The sequence below is a fragment of the Chelon labrosus genome, assembly GCF_963514085.1.
Source record: "Chelon labrosus genome assembly, chromosome: 9".
NCBI lineage: Eukaryota > Metazoa > Chordata > Actinopteri > Mugiliformes > Mugilidae > Chelon > Chelon labrosus.
The window spans coordinates 11,328,534-11,352,158 of NC_140359.1; the positions used below are offsets into that span (position 1 = coordinate 11,328,534).

At 41.1% G+C, this 23,625-nt stretch overlaps 2 protein-coding genes across 2 annotated transcripts; both read left to right on the forward strand.

Moving 5' to 3' along the window:
- The first annotated feature begins 2,386 nt into the window (after positions 1-2,386).
- On the forward strand, positions 2,387-6,918 carry polr3d (polymerase (RNA) III (DNA directed) polypeptide D). The gene is made up of 9 exons (XM_084552157.1): positions 2,387-2,656; positions 3,497-3,664; positions 4,034-4,077; positions 4,165-4,319; positions 4,408-4,532; positions 4,620-4,779; positions 4,920-5,167; positions 5,250-5,402; positions 6,170-6,918. The coding sequence occupies exons 2-9, from the start codon at positions 3,503-3,505 to the stop codon at positions 6,284-6,286; spliced, it is 1,164 nt and encodes a 387-aa protein (XP_084408283.1). The 5' UTR covers positions 2,387-2,656; positions 3,497-3,502; the 3' UTR covers positions 6,287-6,918.
- A 575-nt stretch (positions 6,919-7,493) lies between these two features.
- On the forward strand, positions 7,494-21,806 carry LOC311492735 (glycerol-3-phosphate acyltransferase 4). The gene is made up of 13 exons (XM_084551112.1): positions 7,494-8,539; positions 9,277-9,946; positions 12,841-12,910; positions 13,013-13,313; positions 14,892-14,966; positions 15,058-15,147; positions 17,147-17,240; positions 17,370-17,485; positions 17,617-17,672; positions 17,773-17,858; positions 17,967-18,095; positions 19,345-19,424; positions 20,393-21,806. The coding sequence occupies exons 2-13, from the start codon at positions 9,779-9,781 to the stop codon at positions 20,499-20,501; spliced, it is 1,374 nt and encodes a 457-aa protein (XP_084407238.1). The 5' UTR covers positions 7,494-8,539; positions 9,277-9,778; the 3' UTR covers positions 20,502-21,806.
- Positions 21,807-23,625: the final 1,819 nt, after the last annotated feature.

The following is a 23,625-nucleotide window of genomic DNA, read 5'->3' on the forward strand; positions in this document are numbered from 1 at the left end:
ATGGCAAAACAAATGCCATCATGCAACATGCAAATAAAACTGATGCACTATCACCCCCAGTTACTGTATTCCTCTGACTTTATGGCTGACATCTCTCGCACAAATCAAACTCCAGCTGCATATGATTATTTGGTCTCAGCAACTTCAGAGTTATACATCAAAGACAACATAATGGATTTATTTTTTGACCATCAAAAAAAAGAGGGTATTTTAAAAGATTTCCTTACTTGTATGAGGCTCAAATTTGGGATGGGAGAAGATCACAGCCAGGTTGAACAGCACCGTCTTCTTATCTCGCTGTCTACTCGCCTCCTCTGCTGCAGTCGATGATAGATCCCCCGGGAAAACTGATTAGGAGGTGAAACTAACACACAGTCTCCTCTCTCTTCTTCTTTCTCCGTCTGTTTCTCTCTCCCTCTCTCTGTGTGTCACGCTCTAACCCCCAACACCTCCCCCTCCTTTTTTTTTTCTTTGCTCTGCGCCCTGCGTGATGTTTACTTGACTCCTATGCAGCCGCACAGGATGAATTAAAACCAAAAAGGAGAAAAAAAAAATAAAGAGAGGGAACTGTCCAACTAAAGTGTGATCACAGTGAGACAGTCCACCTCGTCAGCATCATGCCTTTGCCAGCTAACCATGCACAACACATCAGCAAGTCTGCCCTGAGGTGCAAAACACACTATAATATGGTCTGAATACTAGCTGCTTGCATAATGTCACATCTCAGATATGGTAACAGTATGTGGAGTGTGTGGGGTGGGGGGAGGGGGCAGAATATTCAAAAGAGATTATTCTGCGAGTGATGTCCCAGTAAATCACATAGAGCACCATCAAGACCTCAAAAATATACATGTGCCAACTGTTATGCCATATGGACTAACTCCGCGGGGCATCTCCCCTCAGCCTATCCGGGGGCGAGGGATGCCTGTGTATAAGTCCAGAATAAGCAGATTTCCACTGGCATTAATTTTTCCGAGGGATGTTTTTGTACTGGTTCACCCTCATGGGACAATTCAATTTCGGTTCCCATTAGGGATTAAAGAAACCCCTCCCATATGAATGGCTATAATCTGCTGCTAAAACAATAGACGTGAGCATAGGATGAAGGCAGATAACAAAGGGATGAATTTATAGTGAGAGTGCCGACCATATACAAACACATTATATTTGTATTGTATTTTAGAAGTGACAAAGATGTATTGCCGTAATTTCACAGGCTTTGTGCAGTATTGAAAAAGCTTCATTCATTTCCAGTCAGCCGCGGATGAGTGATACCCCCAGAGTGTAATTAAACTGTAGTCATCCATCATTAGTCATGCCATGACAGCCCGCCTCTGTCCAAATAACCCTCTCAGCTCCAGAGATGGGACCATACAGTTTGAACTTAGAGAGGAGAAATTGACCCCACTTAGGATGTCAAACTTTAAATTGAATTATGCTCAGGCATTGGCATGTTTTATTATTTGTATCCAAAAACTTGTGCGGGTTCTTAGATCACAACAAACATCTTCTGAATATCAGGAGACCGGTTGAAATGATTATCTGGCCCTATCCAACAAAACGGTCAGAAACAGCGCTGCATAGGGCTTTATTTATCCTTTTTGTCCTTCCTGCTGGATGCTACCTGCTTTACACACTTCATAGCATCACATTTGCTTTTATTTGCATGTCCAAACTATGGACAAAGTTCACAAAAGCTTGACATGAGCACATGCACAAGTCTCTCTTCATTTCAACCTTTCGTATGTACTCTCGTACCAGGACACACATTTGCAAAAGACAGCGCCACTGCCGTTGCTTTTAGGTCAACGTATTTTTAACTTTGGTGGTTTGTTCCATCAGTTGTGCTGGATACGTTCTCAGCCTCCTTCTTCTTGTCATCCACAACTCTGGGAGCTTCTCAGTGGTTTAATTTTTTTGCGTGCATCTGTTTGCATCTTACAAGTTTTGCAGAGAGGTCCGGACAGTCGTCTCTGGTCACATCAGATTTTTTTGCGCTTTGCATGCAAATAAACACTGAAATGATTCTGAGTGCAGTGTGTTCACACTGCTGGGAGAATGGGGTCACTGGCGGCCGGGACCACCTCCAAAAAAGGTCTGAGTTATTGGATCTAAAGTACATGCTTATAGTGCCACAGAAGTTTACCATCTTTGGTAAAAAATGTGTTTATGTGCTCCATAATGCTACATTTTACATAAATGTCTCTTCAAACTGCATTTTCTTTATTTATATGTATGCTGATTGGCTTTACAGCTTTTTCTTTCTTTTTATTTTCTGTCTCTATGTTTATTGTAATTGGAATGAGCCAAAGACCAAGACAAATTTGCACATGTAAATGCGGGACTGTAGCATGGCGCCTTTCCCACATTAACATGACACTGAAGGCTATTACTATCGCAGTGTGTATCGTGCCCAATGATCAGTCAATGATCGTGCCCTGTGCTCTTAATTCAAACTGGCAAAAATGTACATGCGAATCTTTCTGCGCATGTTCGAGCCACGTGAGCTCCGAGGACGGTGACAATGCGGAAGTGTCATGGCGGCGTGCATCATCATCATCATGCTGTAACAGAAACAGCACTGGCACAAAACAATGTGTGTTGACGCTCAAGTTGTGAATTAATATCTCACCAGGGACAACCGAGGAATAATAACGTAAGTATCTGGAGAAGCACGGAGTGGCGAAGGTTATCGCTGACAGCGTAAAATGATAATAAACTAGAAGGGGATAATTCATGATGTAATTTAGCCACGTGTTGCTGATATTTTTTGCTGACATTTAGACAGATAATTTTAAAAAAAATGACGAGTTTTTGCCTTTTGTTTGAAAAATAGCAAAGTGGCTGTGTAAAATATCTGTTTAGTTGCGTATGACACTGAACTAAAAGCTGTGCAGTGGTTGAACCCCAGCGGTTTATGTTCTAGGAATAATGTTCATCTCTGTTCAGAAGAACACAGTTTTTCTGTGTTGACATTTTTTTTTTTTTTTTTTATTTTATCTAGACTTTTGCACCTTTAATGTAAATAAATAAATAAAATGCAGTGCCACTAAAAAACAATCATATTTCAGAGGAAAACGATAAACATTAAAAAAAATCCTAACTGCGTAAGTCTGCATACTTTCCTGAACTAATACTGAATGAAGTATTGTTGAAGCACCCTTTGATTTTACTACAGCCCTTAATCTATTTGGATAAGAGTCTGTCTTGATTTCAGAATATCACTTTTTATATCCACTGTAGTATTTCTTTCCGATCTAGCTCTGATAAAAAGACATAGTTATGGTTGGATAATATTTACACATTCAGTCTATTCTTAAAAGAATATTGTGAAACTGGTTCAGTAGTTTGGAGATAAGTAATGCAATTTCGAAAAATCTTTCCCAGTGATAGTAGTAGTATTGTTGTTGTATTAGACCCCTTTAAATAGTGTAAAAATGTTCTGCATTAGTGTTCGTATATTTGTCAGTCAATAACAAAGCCGCTCCCGACACAGTTCAGGATGGCAGACTCAGGTGACCCCAGCGGTCAACGCGTGCCAACTCCTGGAGGCAGCGGTAATGCAGGACCCCCGCTGATGGGCCGTCGTCCCGGAGCCGGCATCGGTCCGGGACGTCTCCCCACGATGCGATCGAGAGACCTGACCCTGGGAGGGGTGAAAAAGGTAGAAAACTCATTATTCAGAAACTGCTTGTTCAGTTAAGTGCAAGCCAATAAAAATGTGAACCAGCTTGTAATGTTTTGCATGAATGATATAGAGTACCAGTCAAAGGTTTGGACACAGCTTCTCATTGACTGGTTTTTCTTTATTTTTATTATTTTCTACATTGTAGAAAATGAACTGCAAAAGGTAATAACAGAGGTAATGAAACATATTCTGGTTTGTTTAACACTTTTTGGTTAATTCCATATGTGTTCCTTTGTAGTTCTGATGTCTTCAGGAAAAAAATCTTTGAGTGAGAAGGTCTAAACCTTAATGTATTTTCAAATGTTTGCTGTATCTGTAATGTTTGACTTTGTTTTTACTTTTTAGAAAACGTTTACACCCAACATTATTGGCCGAAAAGTTAAAGAAGAGTGAGTGTCCTTAAATAAGCAAAGAACCTTCTTAAAGTTGTGTATTTAACTGTCTCATTGATTGGTGACCTCTATCTGTCCCAACAGAATAAAAGTTGAAGGCGGGCCGAGGAGAGACCGGAAAGATGGCGATCGAGGCCGGGGTCCGAGAGAAAGGGGCCGGGGCCGAGGTCGCCCAGAGGTCATCCAGTCCCACTCTATTTTTGAGCAGGGGCCGGCGGAGATGATGATGAAGAAGAGAGGTGGGGTCTGGATACGAGTGCAGTTAATCTGGTTTACATCACACATGAGTAATTGTGCGGTTTAAGTGAATCCCATTATTGCACACAGCTGGCTATGAAAGTGAGAGAGATGCTCCGAGCGTGGGACCTTCACCCATCATCAATATTAAAAAAGAAAAGCGAGAGACTGAGGAGGAGACCAAAGAGATTCTGCGCAAGCTGGAGCGGGACAATGTGAGTGCCTTCGTTTCTGATCGTCCTCATTAAGAGACAGCATAGTATATTTACTAAGAATTTATCATTTCTGTTGCTTTCTTTCAGTTCATAGACGACCCCTTCCTGAAGAGTGAGCGGAGGAGCTGCCCCGTCCAGCTTCCCCTCGCTGTGTCGGGTTGGGGATTCAAGGAGGAGTTTAATGCTGCTGCTGTTAAAATTGAGAAGGAAGAGGAGGACTGTGAACCCATGGAGTCTGGAGTTGAAGGTGACTGGAGAATATTGTTTTCGTGTTGTTATTTTGGAATGAAGTAGCAGTTTTCAATCAACAGCCTGTGTCCTCAATACTTCTGCAAGCACATTGTCAACCTAGTTGCCCTCTCGTAATACCCATGAACTTCCCTTCAGTGAAACAAGAACCAGAGGAAACGGAAATAAAGAAGACAGAGGGAACTTTCCGCCCCCCTCTTCTCCCGGAGCCTGACGTTCTTCATGACCTGCTGCATAGCTGGAGTCTGAGCAAAGGGGAGGAGCTGTTCTTCATCCAGCTGCCTGACTCGCTGCCCGGCCAGCCGCCCACGAAAGAGCACAGGCCGGTGAAAACGGAGGTGCAGTCAGAGGATGGACAGTCTGTGCTTCTGAAAACGGAGAATCAGGTAGTTACAGCCTTCATCTGCGTTTTAAATCACGACGATACGGAGGTAGTACGCGCAAGACTGTGTTTTTAATTCTTTACAGGAAGAGGAAGCTGAAGACAACAACTGCAACCTGAAGGATCTGCGGGAGGGTCCTCTGGGAAAGATGCTTGTGCGGAAGTCTGGCCGGGTACAGCTCATCCTCGGACAAGTGACGCTTGATGTGTCTCTGGGAACATCATGCGCTTTCCTTCAGGTAAAACAGTATATTGTCTTTGGCTACGTTTACACAAAGTCTAGTGTTTCACTATTTCAACCATCACCAGACTGGCCACAACGGAAATAATTTTCAATCGGATTTAGAGAATATGAAATATTATCACTTGATAACCGTGTAAACACCCAATGTGATAATTTCTCTCAGAGTGGAATTACTACCTTCTTCTGCACATGCTTGGCCCATATTCACTTAACATCAGGTTGCACCGGCTGGATGTAAAAGCTGGCTGTAAGCCCTACGTCTGACTCAGCTACTTGTGATAAATATTTACACCTAAAACCATTACTAGGCACAACTATGCTCAGCAGAGATGATATGCAGCCACGTTGGCACATTCCAGAGAAGGGAGTTGTCGCATTGATCTGATTACTTATCTTAATTTAGACTTTCGCACAGCAATACATAATAAAAAATGAAAATGAATGAGCTCTACAGTAACGATTAAACTGTCGTCAAGCATTAGGCCAGAGAGCCGTCTCTCCTCACCCACTCTTGCCAGTGAGCTCTCCCTCAAGATGCATTCAGTCCCATACCACCACACCAGCACATAGTTAGTTTACTGTCTTCATCTCACTCAGCCTGAACATTTGCAGAAATGCAATCTCTTAATAAGGTAGGTAGGTGGATAATTGTTTTTATTTTCACCATGAAAACTCGTCTACTTGTCTTCTCTTCAGGTCATTTTACATTATTATATATATCTACACAATCACTAACATTGCTTTTCCCCTCTGTTTTCTCAGGAGCTGGTCTCTGTTAATACCGAGGGAAGGACAGGCAACTTGACTGTATTAGGGAATGTCAAACACAAAATGGTTTGCTCCCCTGACTTTGAGGCTCTGCTGGAGAGCAGTGCGTGATGCTTGAGACTGAGCCTGCTTAAACTGAGTGGTGGCGGTGATCCTGCAGGGATGTTAACTGTTGCTATGGAGTGCCCCTTTTGAGCCTGACCTCCAGTAGAAGTCTATCGATTTGTGTTTTCAGCTTATCTATAAAAAACATGTAAATCGAAATACACTATATAGAAATGGCAGATAAGCGCGGTTTTATTTTGTTCTTCATTAATGGGCGTTTGGATACGCATATCAAAGCTTGAATGGTGTGCTAAGTTTCACTACTATTTGTGCTCCTCAATATCCGAAATTACTTGACGAGACTGTACATGGATGTAAATGTGTGAATAAAAAAAAAAGAGTTTTGTTAATCCTGCACATTAAATAGGTTGGGTTGCATTTGGTCCACTGAAATTACACAAATAAACACATTGGTGTTTTTCACATGCCACGCAGATCAAATGATGGATTTATTTATTTAGGCTTGAGATATTTTTGGGGATATTGGCCACTTTTGATCGCCACTGCAGACTAGGTACACTAAGATGCTCTTACCCAGTTGTCAAACCGTCAAAGTTTGGCCCTTGTCTAAGTCTCTCAAATCACCCTACTTGCCCGTTTTCCTGCTTCTAAAAAAACACTCTTAAGAACCACAGATAAAAGGAAGATTAAATAAAATAAAATAAAAAAATAAGTAAAATAAAATCTAATAAAATAAAAATAGTATAAGCAAAAATTTACAAATTAGCATGTGGACAAATGTACAAGATATCGAGACGGAAGAATATATATTATAATAATAATGTTATTACGTATCACCTGGTCATAATATTATGGCTAATTTGGGTATATTTCACACCCTGCAGCTCTTATCTCAAAAGAAAGAAACCAGCTTTATTGGCCATATATATATAGATATACATACAAGGGATTTGTCGTCTGCATTTAACACATCTATGTGAACACATGTAGAGAGAACACTTGGAGCAGTGGGCATCCATTCGAGGCGGCCATATTTATTTGTATCTGTGCACACATTTTGTTCATTTCAGCGCCGCGATTAATATTTCCCTTTACTAAAGTTGCATATCTGTATCAGAGTTGTACACGGACAGGCTCTCTTAAGAAAACATTGCTCCACCACCAGTGTTGGGGAGTAACGGAATACATGTACCGGAGTTACGTATTCAGAATACAAATTATGAGTAACTGTATTCCGTTACAGTTCCAATTTAAATAGTTGGTATTTAGAATACAGTTACATTGTTGAAATCAATGGATTACATGACGATACTTCTGTTTCACGAGTTTATTCACTTTCTAAATAAATTAAGCCAACTCCATGCATTTCCCAGAAGCCCCAATATGAAAACGAAAAAATGAGCTGCGTGATCAGTCACAATGGAGTCGGAAGAGGAGCTAGCAGAGGTAGAGCTGGAACCGGCACAACAGGGCAAGAATGCGTTTTCATCGTGGAAATTCAAAGATCATTTCGCCTTCAAGAAAGAGAAGGGACGCAATATAACTGCAGTGCAATCTCTGCTTGCCTCATCCTGAAGTTGCAACACCTATGTTAGATATATTAGGTAATAACAAATTCTGTACAAAAACAGAATATTTTATGTTTGTCTATTTTCCCACATTTAACAGCTGAGTAAATAAAGAAACTGAAAAGGGAAAATTGGTAAATTCTTCACTTTTTTAACAAAGCAAAACATCTTTTGCATAAACATACCCTTATAGTCTTGTTTCTCTACAGCAAATTATAATATATAATTTGCACTTTAAGGGAGACTTGGGCCTAACACATTCAGCCAGTTGGAACAGAAGAACACACCAGAATAGGCCTGTTTAGTAAGCAGGATTTGATGGTCGCATTCCTACACTTATAAAATGCAATTCAATGTGGAAGTAATCCAAGTATTCAGAATACGTTACTCAGATTGAGTAATGTAACGGAATACGTTACAAATTACATTTTTGGGCACGTATTCTGTATTCTGTAACGGAATACATTTTGAAAGTATCCTTCCCAACGCTGTCCACCACAGCCACAACAGTTGTAATTTAACATGTGGGTGTAGTAGCAGGCCTGAGCCACCAGGGGTCGGTGCACAGCTGAGCGTGTTGTTGTTCGGCAGAGCTACGTAGCTACCCTCCGTTTTCTGCTCTCATGTTGTCCGACGACGGGTGGAGTTTGGCTACAGTCCCTCAGACAAAGACAAAGTGATGGACGAGAGAAACCCTACTGTACCGGCGCCGGACCTAACGTGACTGAAGGTTGGTTAACTATGAAGCTCCTTCTTTTCTTGTTTTTACCTCGCGTGTTTTTACACAGAGGACGACAACCCGCGTAAGAACACCAAGCTGTCGTGTAAATGAGGTTATACTTAAAAGGCTGGGCTCAGCATGTCAAGTACTCCCGGACAGCACTGTCTCAGAACAAGCTAGCGTTAGCAGAACGAGGTGGAGCACGCCGGGAGACTAAATCTAGCCTCACTGTTAGCTCGGAGGCCACAAGCTAACCCTCCCAACACGGGCTCTTAAATCGCCCCGAGTGTGCTGAGGAGTCTTCGGTTACACGACTCAGCTGTGGCTTGTGTCTAGCTCGTATTCGTGCTCACTTGCCGGGCCGGGCAGGCTGCTAAATCATCACTAGAAAGCGCTGGCTAGCTGTTAACTGTTGGTGAGCCGAGCTAATCCAGTGTGGTTTCATTTGGGGATGGAGCCTCTGGTTAGCCGTCCTGCTGCATCACCACACGGTCTGAGGTTGGATGGAGGGCCTCTCTGGCTAACATTATCTCTGCATCGTGGCTGATGACAGCAAACTTAGCTGCTCCATCTGGTGTTATCATTGAGTGTATATAGTGACTTCTTTTTCCCTATTAGAAGACACCACAGCAGTGTTTAAAACGTACACAGAAGACTCCTGTACATGGACACATATGCTGATTAATAAATTACCAGTGCATGTGCTGTACATACATTTCCCTGACTGTTTGTTTACATCTTTGCAGGCGTTTGTGACTCTGAGCCGCAGGGGCCCCAGGTTCTTCCCCAGACAAGACAAGGGAACCACCCACTGTGCCCAGCCGTGTTTGTTTCATTGTTTGCATCTCTTCTAACCAGCGGGACGTTTTTCTCAAATACCAAAGGACATCTGCAGCAAGCACCGGCCATCATCATTTCACTGCAGCTGCCTTGAGGACAGCCTCCATTTCCTTTGGATTTTTTTTAATTCAGCTGAGCTCCAGGAGCCAATTCATGTTGAAACCAATGAAATCTAAGGATATTGCCCAAGAGGGCAACGCCAAAATGTTCGCTTGTGTTTGTAATGATTTTCTGTTGAGTGAGAGGAGAGGCTCCGTCCCCTAAGTTATCTGGATGAAGGCCTTTTTGTGACAAAGCACCAGGGGCCACTTGGGGGCCAGGAGGTGGAGACCTGCACCTCCTCAGACATCTGCTCAGCCCTGTGATTTCAACGATTTGATACACTTCATCGCCCCTCTGACTCTTAAGATGGAGCTCTTCTTCAACCCGTTTGATAACTTGGTGTGTATCCTGCTGGGCATCTCCTTCACCGTGTGGTTCACCCTGCTGCTGGTCTTCATTATAGTGCCAGCCATCTTCGGGGTTTCCTTTGGCATCCGCCGTCTTTACATGAAGACTTTGCTGAAGATCTTTGAGGTAAGAGCTTGTTTGACCTTGTTGACCCACTGCTTTTCTGCTCGTCGGAAAAATAAATGAGGAAACTGCAGTGTGAAGAGAATTGACAGCCAATAAATTAAACACATGAATTGAAGCTAATTATAAAATCAACAAACCACAACAGTGTTTAAAGGTCCGTTTCTATCGTTGCTCAGTTCTCAGTTGAAGCATCCTGTTTTTCAACCAACTACAGTCTTTAAAACATATTAACATTGTTCCTCAAAATCATTTCTGCATTACTGGAAAGCACAACAGCAAAAGAAAACTGTAGAAAACTTTTCTACAACAACAGTATTAAATAAGGAGAAAAGCGGTCTAGAAAACGAATGACACATTTCAATACATTGGTTCGGTGCAGGCCTTGTGCTCGTCTTTAGCATCCAACCAGTGGCCATTTTATTAACTGGCTGATACAGATTAACATCAGAGCCACAGGGGATCCTTCTCTTGTTACATAACCAGAGAAAACTGTGGTACAGTGGTACAGACCTTGTCAGTAACCGTTGTCTATGATGTGGCTTCATATGCATGCATACTGAATCGCAGTTTTTTTACTTTCAAGAGATGACTCTGAATCTCCAGCAATGTCATTAATCTAACGGAGGCCCTGCTGTGGCCTACCGTCGCCGGTAAAGCAGTCATCACTTTCCATCAAGCACCTCTGAGAGTCGATCCTGTGCCAGAAATAAACGAAGCAGTGGGAGATACCAGCTCAGGATTCCAGCGGCAGCCATTACATTTTGAGAAAAGGTCAAAGGGCATATGCATCATAGAGCAGGCAGTCTGCCAAAGCAGTGTTTTATGGTTTGTACTATTTGCATGTGTTTGCAAAGTTTGGTCAAGGTGTGTTGAATTAAAAAAGTGAACGTCATGGGCAGAGGAAGGCAGAAAACTCAGACCTTTCTAAATTGAATGGATTAAACGCGAGACCTCCAGCAGCATTTTGCTTTTGCTGCTAGTTCTTGATATATTTGTATTCTTCACATAGTATTATTATCTTACTACAGCAACCGTTGATCAGTATTCCTTGATCAAATAAGTTGAAGGTGTTTGTGCTGTAATCCTGCAGCTATAGTACTATACACCACGTGCTACAGTAGTGCTGCTTTATTTTGCTCCTGCATTTTCCTGCAGCTGCATTTTTAACGGATGACTCAGTAACAGAACATGTCACGACACCATTTAAAGGTAACTGTAAAAGAAACCAAAACAAATGCTGGACTGTCCTGTAATGTATGCACAATCAAATCGGCATATCACGACTGTGGGCTAAATTTATTTAACAAAGGGTTTATGCCTTCAGTGATTTAAAGGTAAATGTTTGAGATGTGCAGCCAGAAACTGCAGACAGCGTTAACACATTCTTGGAATATTTTTCCCCAGCGCCCTCGTCTGATTCCAGTGTTTCTGACCCATACATTCAGTCACACCCCGTGCTCTTGTATTATACTTTCAAATGTGGGGTGACAGTTTATTCCTTATCTTTGACTGATACAGACGAAGCTTGGAAGTTATCCCATGCCTGTAGGCCAAGTACAACGTACCCCAGCACATCCCACTCCTCCTGATCTTTCCTGCTTGTCATACAGCTATGAAAAGAACACTATGTCCTTTTCCTGCTCTTGAGTTTGTTTTTTTTTTCCTCTGCATGCAGAGTGCACACTAAAGGCTAGGCTGCTTTTTTACTTTTTATACACTTATTACATTATATTAAACAGAGAGAAATGGGCTTCATAATTCAAGTTTCGTAAAGCAAGGCTGTTTGCACAGATAATCCAGGCATTAAGTGATTCAAAAATATATATCAATAAATGTATGTTTTTGTTGAAAAACTAAGAACATCAGTAGAAGCCAGTATTGCCCCCTGATGGTAGGCATTTTGCATAGTCGCCCATCACTTTGTGACATCAACCAGATGAAATTTTTGACTTCAATTCCATCCACATTATTCTTCTTCACATATACCCACCCACACAAATTCTTAGACCATTTCATAATCCACAATTTCTTCTTTTTACATCCCTTCTATAGTAGTTTTTCCAGTGTGCTTGGAGTCACTATCATGTTTTAATGTCCCCTTGTGGTTTATCATTTACTTTCAGACAGACCTCCTCAGCTTTTCTCTAAGGACAAAATCAACCACTAACTATAACGTTTCCACTACCATGTTGCTCTGAAGTTCATCTCCTGAAGTTTTGCCTCAAACATGTCTACTGTAACCGTGTCCCCGCTCATTCCAACAGACTCTGTAGTTTAGCTCGTACGTTCTTTTTGGACAGCTATGTTTCTTGAACGATCTACTCTTGGGCTGACTTGACTTGGGAAGCAGGTCTTGGACAAAATGCCAGTCATTTGATATCTATGGTAGTTGTAGATTTTCCTCACAGTGACATGATCCATTTAAAAAAGAAGTTGGATCTCTTTTTAAAACACCTTCCAGACTCTTGGTCATCCATAATATTTTTTCCCCAAAAGCCTAGTAGGCACTGTTCTTAGAGGATTAAAGGTGTGCTTAATCAGATATTTTTAAAAAGTCAACAATACCATGGGGTGGTTTTTCACGTGACCGTATTAGTGGCCCTGCCTGAGTACATATTCTTGGTCTTTTGAATTGTGGTCACAAACACGAACAGCCATGTCCTGAATAGACAGAAACAAATTAAGCAGTTCACCGCAATCACTTTCTCATATGTTCCCATTTAGTAAGTCAAACGTTACAACAGTGTTCCAGTTCAGCAGGTGCACTAGCTGTTTGGCATCTGGGCTGCGTTTAGACTTGTCTTTTTAGATTAAACGTCTTTGTTGTTGTTAAATGTGTTACAATATGGGTTACCTTTCAGTTTGTAATGCACTGTTTTGTTCTGTCTTTCTAGTGGGCCACTCTAAGGATAGAGAGAGGAGCAAAAGAAAAGAATCACCCTCTGTACAAACCCTACTCAAATGGTACGACGTGCTATCAGTTTGTCCTTGTATGTGTTTGTTCAGCAGGTGTATTTGTTTTAGAGGTGAGTATTGTTGACTTCCTGTCTCTTTTGACTGTTCCAGCTATCATCGCTAAGGAGCCCACCTCCCTCGAGGAGGAAATCAAGGAGATCCGGCGGAGCGGCAGCAACAAAGACCTGGACTCAGCCCCAGAATTTGAGATGTCTGACATCTTCTATTTTGCTCGGCGAGGAGTGGAGAGCATCATGGACGATGAAGTTACCAAGCGTTTCTCTGCTGAGGAACTGGAGTCCTGGAATCTGCTGACCCGCAGCAACAACAACTTCCACTATATCAGCCTGAGGCTGACCGTCCTATGGGGGCTGGGCCTGCTGATCCGCTATGGCTTCCTGCTTCCTCTCAGGTATTGTACCTCCAGAATAGGGATTATATAATATTTCCGTAGACTTTATCGCAGTAACCTTAGTGGAAAGACTGAATGAGACACTGAAACAGGTCTAGAAATGAAAGACGAGTCCCTCCTGGACAAATAGCTACCAGTATGACGTAATTAAACAAATTCTGTATTTGGATTCAGCTTTGAATTTACATGTTACAAACCCTCCATAATATACTTAAAGCTGAATATATTTCTATTGCCAGTATTACTGAATTATCACTTAGATAAGTATCTTTATGTGGAGATTGAGACAAGTAGATGGTGCCAGGTTGAGTACACAAGTACACACGTCCATACAACTGCACACTCATGTGGCGCTGGACATATTAAACGTCCCCGTCATGGAAACGTTTCAAACCGAAGTGCCCTTTTATGTACCAGGTGCACTCGAACAAGCATCAGTCATCTCAGAGCTGACACATACACCCGGGCCCAGGATGACATTTATATCTGTGGGAAATTTAGTTTCCAACCCACCTGACAAGCAAGATGTTTGACTGTCAGAGCAAATCTAGACCAGCACACAGAAAGGAAAACCAGCAGCAAAGAAAAACAGCTGGCAGGGTTTGTTTCAGATCCCTTACTTGTGATGCAACAGTTTTAACCAAATGAGCAGCCATGTGGTCCAATTCTGTGGTGTTTTTTTGTTTTTGTTTTTTTTTCTCCTCATGAAGAAACTTTTTTTGTCTTGGGTTCTATCATGTTTATGGGGTTAGGGTTTGGGTTATCCTCTTTTAGTAACACGCAAGCCTGACCGTTTCCCTTTTGTCAGGCCTTACGTTTGCCTGCTCTGTGTATGGTTTTATAAGATAAAAACTGTGGTGAATTACTGTGGGCAACTGAAGTGTTTGGTAGTGTCAAGGAAAATAAACGTGAGCATGTTGCATGGAGTTTGGGAGTACTCGGTGACACAAAAGTGCAGTGAGTAGAGACTTGGTCAGGCTCTTCTTAGAGAGGCACGGGGACAGTGACTCAGTACTAAGCCTGGCTGGCTCGCTTCCAGTTGCCAGTGGGGAGACGAATCAGGCCATCGCTGCGCAGACAGACCTCATTCTAGTCTCCCGTCCAGCTGTATAGCTTCTCTCATTCAGTACTTGACCAGTTAAATATTAGCTTGGCTCTCCACTTGCATGAAACATTCACCTCTCTAATGTTTTTTCTAATCCTGACACAAATTAATCAGCACCTTCTCCAGTCCTGGATGATTGGTTCATCCAGATTAAGTAGATCTCTTGGCCCGCTTAACCATTGCCTAATGTGCCTCCTGCAGGTTGTGGAGTGTGTAATTGATAACAAGATCCTCATTCTCCTGGACATTGCTCACGTCCTTTACATGTTAACTGAGTAGTTATTCCACTCAAAGTTTGTTGTGTAAAGCAAAACATTTTTGACCATGGTTTTGCATTTAAATACCTGTAAAATGACTAATTGGTTTTTAAATAGCTGAACCAAAGCATAGAGTTCAGCATTTACTGAAGTGTTTAATTGTAAGGTTGCTTTTCAAATGATTATATGTAACCTATTAATCTGTCTCTCCATCAGGGTAACACTTGCCTTCACTGGTGTAGGCCTCCTAGTGGTCCTCACCTCTGTTATTGGGCTACTTCCTAATGGAAGGTAAGACTGATCACGACTACTGTTTTATTTCATCGAAAAATATCTGCACGGACGTGGATCTGATCATGCTGTGGTGTGCTCCTTCTTGCAGGATGAAAAATTTCCTGAGTGAGAAAGTCCACTTGATGTGTTACAGAATATGTGTCAGAGCTCTGACTGCAATCATAACCTATCACGACAGGTAAAAGACCTTCACTGTTCTGTTTTTACATACACATGTTAGTTGCATGACCAGTAATGTTCAGTGAGGTGCTTTTAATGGTTGTGACAGTCTGCATGCAACAACAGGAGGGATCTCATTAAGTCAGGTACATGTGGTTTGTGGAGATGGAAGACTGCAAACCACTTTTATCATAACTAATAAAATATTTTTTAAATTGTTTTATATCGTGTTGATAACGAATTGCATGCTGCCAAACCTATTGGTGCATGATTAAAGTTCTGCAAAACTTTAGTCGGTTACAAAAATGCTTGTGAATACGATGTGACTAAAAAAAATCACATCTTATTTAAGCTTTGCTACATTTGACACAATAATGTACAAAAAAATTTTTTTTGTTGCATTTGGCAAGATAATATTTTCCACATAATGACATGACATTGTTGCATGTCACAGCATTTGATTAAGATCAGATTTTAAGTTTAAATAAATGAATCCATAAGTATATTATGTAACTATTCCAAGCCCCTCAGGGAGTGCTGGGCTTGTTCACATGATCTCATTCTTCCTTCTCAAACATGAACCTGCTCAACCCTCATCCGCAGGGTTGTATGTCATATTTCATAATAGCAGATGTGTCATGTTTACAAAAAACAGGGCGTGTTAACAGTTGAAATTTGAGCCTCCAGAGTGTACATATGAGAGGGAGGGTGCCTGAAGGTAGTCATAAACTGCCTACTCTCATATTTATTTCAGCAGGCGTTATGAGCATAGTTAAAGTACAAGCCCCTCAGTAGTACTTTCAGCACCAAAACAAGCTGCAGCCATTTTTAAAATGGAACAGCTGCTTAATGTGGAAGTGTCACTATGCAGAACTGATTGTGCAAGTAAGGAAATTTACTTTAATATTGCAGAGTTACAGGAACACGAAACAGGAGACAGAACTTTTGTCAGGTGGAGGCTACAACAGGTTATCGAACAGGAAGTTCCTGCTTTTCGCATTTACCCGTAAACTGTAAACTATACCAGCTGGTGTTGTTTCCTGTGAACTGCGCTACAGGCTTGACTGAATTTGAGAATCACCATCATGCAGAGTTGTAACTGAGAGGAAGTTATGACAGCTCATATCTTGAAACGCCAGACAAAATAAGAGTAGCGACTTATGAGAAGTAGCTTGGTGTAGGCAGATACAGTTCTCAGGCTACAGCATGGGTCTGGTAACACGCTGTTTAGGTTTCATTATGGGGCGCGAGGTGACGATACAGAGAAAAAAATGCCTCTGCAGATAATAGGATAGTTCTGCAACCAATCAGAGCTATTTTGTTGCAAACAAGTTCAACTCTGTGGCGTTCAGATGACATGACCATATATCCATCACCACATAAAGCCCCCGAAAATGATTTGATTTGCCAGCCGATTCTTTGCTAGTGACTCTAGACCACCTTTACCCTACAAAACGTTTGTGGGTGGGGGAGGTTCAGGCTTCCAGTCTATATGACAATCTGAATTTACACAGTTTCGGTGCCACTACTGTGGGAAATTAAATAAATGAAACCAAAAAGTGATAATGCATTGATAATATTTGATGGACATACAGATAAAGTATTTATAGGTAAGATAAAGATTTGTATCACCTGTTGTGGCTTTACGAACATTAAGCAGACTAATAGTTTGTAACAGGTATTCCTTCCCAGTCCAGAGCTAAAAATACTCAGCTGACATAGGAAGTGTTGCGTGTGTGCTCCCTCTCTCGGTATCTCTATTTAAGAACTTAACTATCTTTGGAAAGTGGACTTGTCAGCTCCTGCATGCTCAGGGGGTCAGACCTTTTAAGATAGACACAAAAAGGTCCTTTGTTTGTCACAAGAAGAGGGTATACTCAAATTTGAACTAAAACTGTTTGGTTGTTGTCATATTGTGCACTAGAAGTGTTGTTTCATTTCTTGGTAAAAAGATGCTCCAGGAAGGAAGAGATTTAATAATGCATAGTATAACAGCCCCCTTCTTTCCACTGTCTTAGTGAGAATAAACCCAAGAATGGAGGCATCTGTGTCGCTAACCACACCTCACCAATCGATGTTATCATCCTCGCCAGTGACGGCTGCTATGCTATGGTAACTATATTGCTTCCTATCAGGAAGGAAAACACCTAAAGTCTTTTGATGGCAGCTGCTTGTCTGTTGAAGTGAGTTTACTCCCATAAATAGATGTGTTGCTATTTGCTTGTGTTTATGTTGTGTCAGGTTGGACAAATTCACGGTGGCTTGATGGGAGTCATCCAGAGATCCATGGTCAAGGCTTGCCCACACGTTTGGTTTGAACGCTCAGAAGTAAAAGACAGACATCTAGTGGCCAAAAGGTAGCATTACAACCTCTGCTTTTATTCAGTTTTCATTGTAAAACTCTTACTAAACACTGAATTTGTTTTTAATAATTGTTGTTTCTGAATCAGACGTTTTGTAAATAAACTACATAATGCTTGTGTTGCAGACTGAGTGACCACGTGGAAGACAAATCTAAACTACCCATTCTCATTTTCCCAGAAGGTGAGCTTAAAGATTTTCTAATCGCGCTATAGTAATCTTCTTTTCTTTAAAAGGAACATAGGCCTCATTTTTATCTTTTTATTAATTCTTAAATCCCCAGGTACCTGCATCAACAACACATCAGTTATGATGTTTAAGAAGGGCAGTTTTGACATTGGTGCCACAGTCTACCCTGTGGCCATTAAGGTAAGGTTCTTGTTTTCGTGTTATATTCGTTTACCCATCAGTATTAATTAACTGCTATCTTTTTCCAAATAATTAATGCATTGATTGTGGTGTGTTTGATCGTCGCAGTATGATCCCCGGTTTGGAGACGCTTTCTGGAACAGCAGCAAGTTTGGGATGGTTAACTACCTTTTACGTATGATGAGCAGCTGGGCCATCGTCTGCAGCGTGTGGTACCTTCCTCCCATGTCTAGAGAGGTGAGACGAACCATACCTTATAATGAGAGAACATACACCTTTATAATAACATTGATTATCTCGTATCATGACAGCTGTAAACATTTTGTCCTTAAAGTTGATGTGCTTCAAATAGGAAATATAACTTTGAAAGGGACTAAATTATGATGCTGGAGGATCTCCAAAACTCTTGTGGGTATTCCCAGTCTGTAGTGGTCAATATTGATCAAAAGTGGTCTAAGAAAGGAAAAGTGGTGAACTGGCGCAAGGGTCATGGCGGACCAAAGGTCATTGATGCACATGGAGGGTGAAGGGTGGCCCATTATAGTCTCATTCAGCAGACGAGCTAATAGAAAGGTGTCCTTAAAACATACAGTGAATCACAGTTCGTTTTGGGCTGCTTAGCTGCAGACCAGTCAGGGTGTCCATGCTGACTCTTGTCCACTGCTGAAAGCTCCACAAAGGGCACATAAGCGTGGGAACTGGACTCGCAGAGCAATGCAAAAAGGTGGCCTGGTCTGAATTTACATGGTGCCTATGTGTCACTTATCTTGAGCACATGTGGCACCAAGTTCCAAGTAACACAGCCTTTTTATTGCCATGGGAGTGTGTTTGGTCAGCAACAATGTTCCAGTGGTGGTACATGTCAAAGTAACTTCCACATAAATGCTAGGACGCACGTTTCCCAAGAAGAACATTCCATCGTAATGAGAACATCAATGTTATTCAGTTAACTGGTTGGTGGTTTTAATGTTGTGGCTGATCAGTGTAAAAAGTACGCACTATGAAATATATCTTTATCCACTGGGTCTTAGAGGGGGTGTGTGTGGGAGCAGAGCATTGTGGAGTAGCTTTTTTCAGCTGAACAACGGCTCTTATCTTGGACTGAGTGAGCTGCATTCATCATAAAGTGAATTTATGGTTTGATGACTAGAATCGTTCCTCTGTTTGTCTCCTGACACATACAATAATAAGTTTGCAGTGACTTTATGTGCAATGTGCATGTTTGTGGTTATAAAACTTAACAGGAGCTTCCATTTTTTTAATACTGCAGAGCGTAACTTTCTCAGCCCCCGTCTCCGTGTACGTGTAGGCCGACCACAGAGAATAACCACAGCGTTTTGGTTGGGTGTGACAGTTTTCTTGTAGAGCAGCAACAAATGTGGCTGAATATTTAAATAAAGATTTTAGGGTGGATAATTACTCAGCTAATATTTATTTATTACCACTTGTTTGACAGCGTTATACTTATGTTTTTAATCTCTAACAGGAGGGAGAGGATGCTGTACAGTTTGCCAATCGTGTAAAGGCAGCCATAGCAAGACAAGGGGGGCTGGTTGATCTTCTGTGGTAAGATAACACTCCTACCACCTTCACTACACTACCACATGTTATGAAATAACATAATAAAATAATTAGATATAGACATTATAAACATTATATATATATATATATATATATATATATATATATATATATAAAAAACATGTGGTCAATAAAAATACACAGTGTACAATATTATAGACCATTTTTATATCAGATATTTTGACTTGTGCATTTAACAATCTTATAATCATTAACATTGTGGGTTACACCTATGTTTTTACTCCAGCAACAAGTAAGATATCAAATGCAGAAGTACCACTAGAGATAAGCGTCTCCCTGGCACCATGTTTTATTCTAAACTATGTGTACAGTGCGTTCATCTTAAGCTTCCTTCTGATAAAACTGGTTTTCTGACGTGGGAAGTCGTGTACACCAAATGCTTGGTATTCAAGTGGTAACATCAACTGTAATTTGTGAGAGTACCGATGCTAGGCAACTGTTGGCACCTAGAAGTCACAGAGGCTACCAGTTGGCAAGCTAACGACCGGATTACTCAACATAGATTAATGTAAAGGCATAACGAAAACATAGAGCCACTGGAAATATCTGTATTTAACTCATACGTAAGAAAACTATAGAACTAAATTGCAATATATTAACATACCATCCACTTCCGTCATTTCTGAAAATGTCCGCAAATGCGTCACAACTTGTGAATTCAGATCTTATCAAAAAAGAAAAAAATTCCAGTTACGAGATCGAGATCGTGATCGTGATCGTGAATGCCACAAGACAGGCCGGTTCATATGGACTCTTTTTTGTGAACATGAGCCCATTTGAAGGCAGCTTTAGTAAATAAACTGTGCATCAAGTCTGCTGCAGCGTCATAAGATTGTATTTCACTCTTTAGTAGAACCTAATCTGCAGCAGAATATTGGTGACCTTCTCTGTCCATCAGTAATTGTTCATCAGCTTGTTTTTTTGTTTCTTAGGGATGGAGGACTGAAACGTGGAAAGGTAAAAGATACCTTTAAAGAAGAGCAACAGAAGCTATACAGCAAAATGCTAGTGGGCACTCAAGAGGATCGTAGCCGCTCCTGAATGCAAACTTTGTGGTGGTTGACTGGCTTAGAGGCCCACCTGGACACCTCTGACTTCACAGGCAGTCAGCAGTGGACTCTCTTGTCTGGAGCACCTGGACTGGATATTTCTCTCCCTGATGTCAACAGTACTCCATTTGGCTTCCTCTGTCACTGCCTCAGCCTGGCATGTCAAGTTTGCATCGCTGTTACGGGTCATCCTGAGTCTGCTGCCCTGTGTTGAATAGCTTGACTGAAGCGTCACTAACATTAGAAATGAAAACACGGTGCACACAGAAAGTCTTCCTCAGTGGCTGTCTTTTGAGGGAAAACGTGTTTTATTTCTATCAGAGTTCTTGTCTTTGTTTGACATTTTCTACTTTTAATTTTAAGGATTTAACTGTCATGTTTGTATCATGTTACAATGTTTTAAGTTACAGACCTGATCTTACCTGGGATGACAGTTACTGTAGATAAAACTAGTTTGTTTTAAAGCTAAAAACCTGTGACTGAGTTTGGGTTTTCTCATGACTGGCCCGTACCCAGGATTTAGGGCACGATGCCGGATTTTGTTACATTTCAAATATTTTTATGGGCTTTTTTCAAGAGAGAAATCGATGTATTTTGAGCTTTGTGTTTTACATTAAGACTTGTATCAACACATGTAGTCACTATAGGATTTGCTGATGGGATGTTTCTGCGTTTTTCCACGGAATGTATAAGTCCTCACATTATGAAGTGGAAATTGTGCACCAACAGTTGCAGCAGTTTTATTTTAATTTAGACAGGTATTCCTGTTCCGGCCAATGCAGCATAAGTTGAGTAAAGTCCCTTTAATGTTAATGGCATACAGCTAGCAATGTAAGATAATAATCATCCCAATTGGACATAGTTAAAATGCCAATGAGCTGATACATAATCATACCAGTACACTTCCAAACTGTTTTTATTGGCTTCCTGCTTGTGCAGTAACAACCCTGCCTCATTTATTTTAAATGAACTCTAAAAGCTATTGTCTTTATTTCCCCCCCTCATTAAGGGTCTTTCTCATACTTGGCAGCCTTAAGGAGGTTTCAAGGAGAGACTGCAGCTGTAGTTTTGACTCCCCTTTAGGCTGGAAGGACCATGGTGGACGGCCTCTGAGGTTTCTCTTGGAGGCCCTGGCCTCGCTAGTGTGGTATTATCAGGGATAGTCATTTAGATTGTGTAAAATCTGTTAATCAAAATAAATGTTCAAGAATGTGACTCTACCTTTGACTCATTTGTGCTTCTCTTCCTCTGATCTGGGCACAAAAGCGATTGTTGATATGTTGCAACCAAAGCAAACAGCATACACTCTTTAAATATTAGACAGTGGAGCTCAAAATCTTGATGTGGGCTAATGCAGTGCAAGTTTTATTGCTAAAAAAATTGCCCTTTAAGTTGATTGTAATTTACACCAAATAACAATGCAAAGAGAATTGAGTTGACTTTTTGCGTTACTTCCCTAGCAGACACTATATGCGCTCATAATCAGGTCTAAATAAGATCTATATCCATGGATGTAAATGGCAGGTTCTTTTACAGCTGCTTCATCCAGGCAACTGTGTCTGGCAGTCCCCTCAGTCCCCTTTCAGAGAGCGTTCTCTCTTTTCTCTGTCTTTGTTTCCAAACCGGTGATGGGCATGGCAACTTTGTTTTGCATCTCTCTTGCAATAGTTTCAAATGGATCCATTGACTTTGGTGAATAAAGCACACTGTGCTTGGAGGAGGAGTAAGAGGAAGCAAGAAGAAGAATCAAAAGGTTGGTTGTGTAAGCCATGCCATGGTTGAACAGCTTGCTAACAGCACTATGGAGAGCGAGAGTGGGGGCCCCCAGCAGTCTGGGCTTTTACCCCAGGCTGGAACCCAGACTACTGGATGGCACCGAGCCATCTACTCCAGATAAGTGTTATATGGCTGCTGGCTCGAGTGTGGCAGTACTACTGGAAAAAAACATTGTGGTTACTCTGCCGTGGTGATAATTGGATGTAGGAGGAAGTGGCTTGTTCAAGAGCATAATGACTACATTGATATTTGCTTCTGACTTCTTGTGAAATATGTTAAAGCAAAACTAAATGAAGTGAAAGCGCTCGGGCAACATGTATTTTGTTAAAGGACTCAAATTTCACAGAAGAAAATGACAAACTTCCTGTTGTGTGACTGCACAGAACAAGTCTATGGAATGCAAAGTGACGGGCATGGAGTCCTTTTACATATTCTGAATTTCCTCAGGTGGTTAAGCAACACATTGTGGTATTTTGTGTCATCTCACAAGTTGCTTTTGTAATAGTACAGTGTTCAATGGAGGGTTGATGTCTGTTGAAATCTATATATGGTCAATTCTGGTTTATTGCGAGATCAAGTAAAATGGGACATCATAAGAAAACAGCGTTGTTCTTCAGCCCTGAGAAATGACTGGTGCTGAGACCTTGCTGTGGAAGTACATGACCAAAGTCACAAAACATAATTTATGTGACATGAAGTATACTCCCCCAAAAGGAAAGTGAAATAACATGCTGTATGCTTGTAAGATTTGAATGACTAATGCATTTGCCAGTTCATTGGGTACACTAGTGAAACAAATTAATTGTAATCATAACAGTCCTGCTCTAAACCTTATCTTATTGAAGGTTATGGCGTTCTATTTTTTTTTATTTTGGAGGCTGTGGTTTGTTGTACTATTGACCCATATTGTGTGGGGATTTAGGCCAGTGTGTAAACAACATTTCTTTACACCAGTGTACCTAATGAACTGTCAGGTGAGTCTGTGTGGGTTGTTTATTATCTTCACTGAACCAGGAAGTCGAGTAGAAATGTAAAATGTCCTTGGTAGTGAAAGGCTGCACCACCACAAACAAACCAGTTTTCCATGTTTGTGGCTATATTTAAATGAACTGAACTAATGAACCAGCAAGTGAGTTTACTGAATATTGTAGGGATAAAGCTTATACAAACATATCATGTACAGTAATAGTGTACTAAAATAAGCAACTATTAGTTACAATTTCTAGGCAACTTGCCAGTCTATTTACGGTTATTGTCCCAATTTATCACGTTTGGTCCCTTGGGACACTATTAAAAGGCTTTTGTAATGTAAAAATATGGAACACACCTATCACATAAAA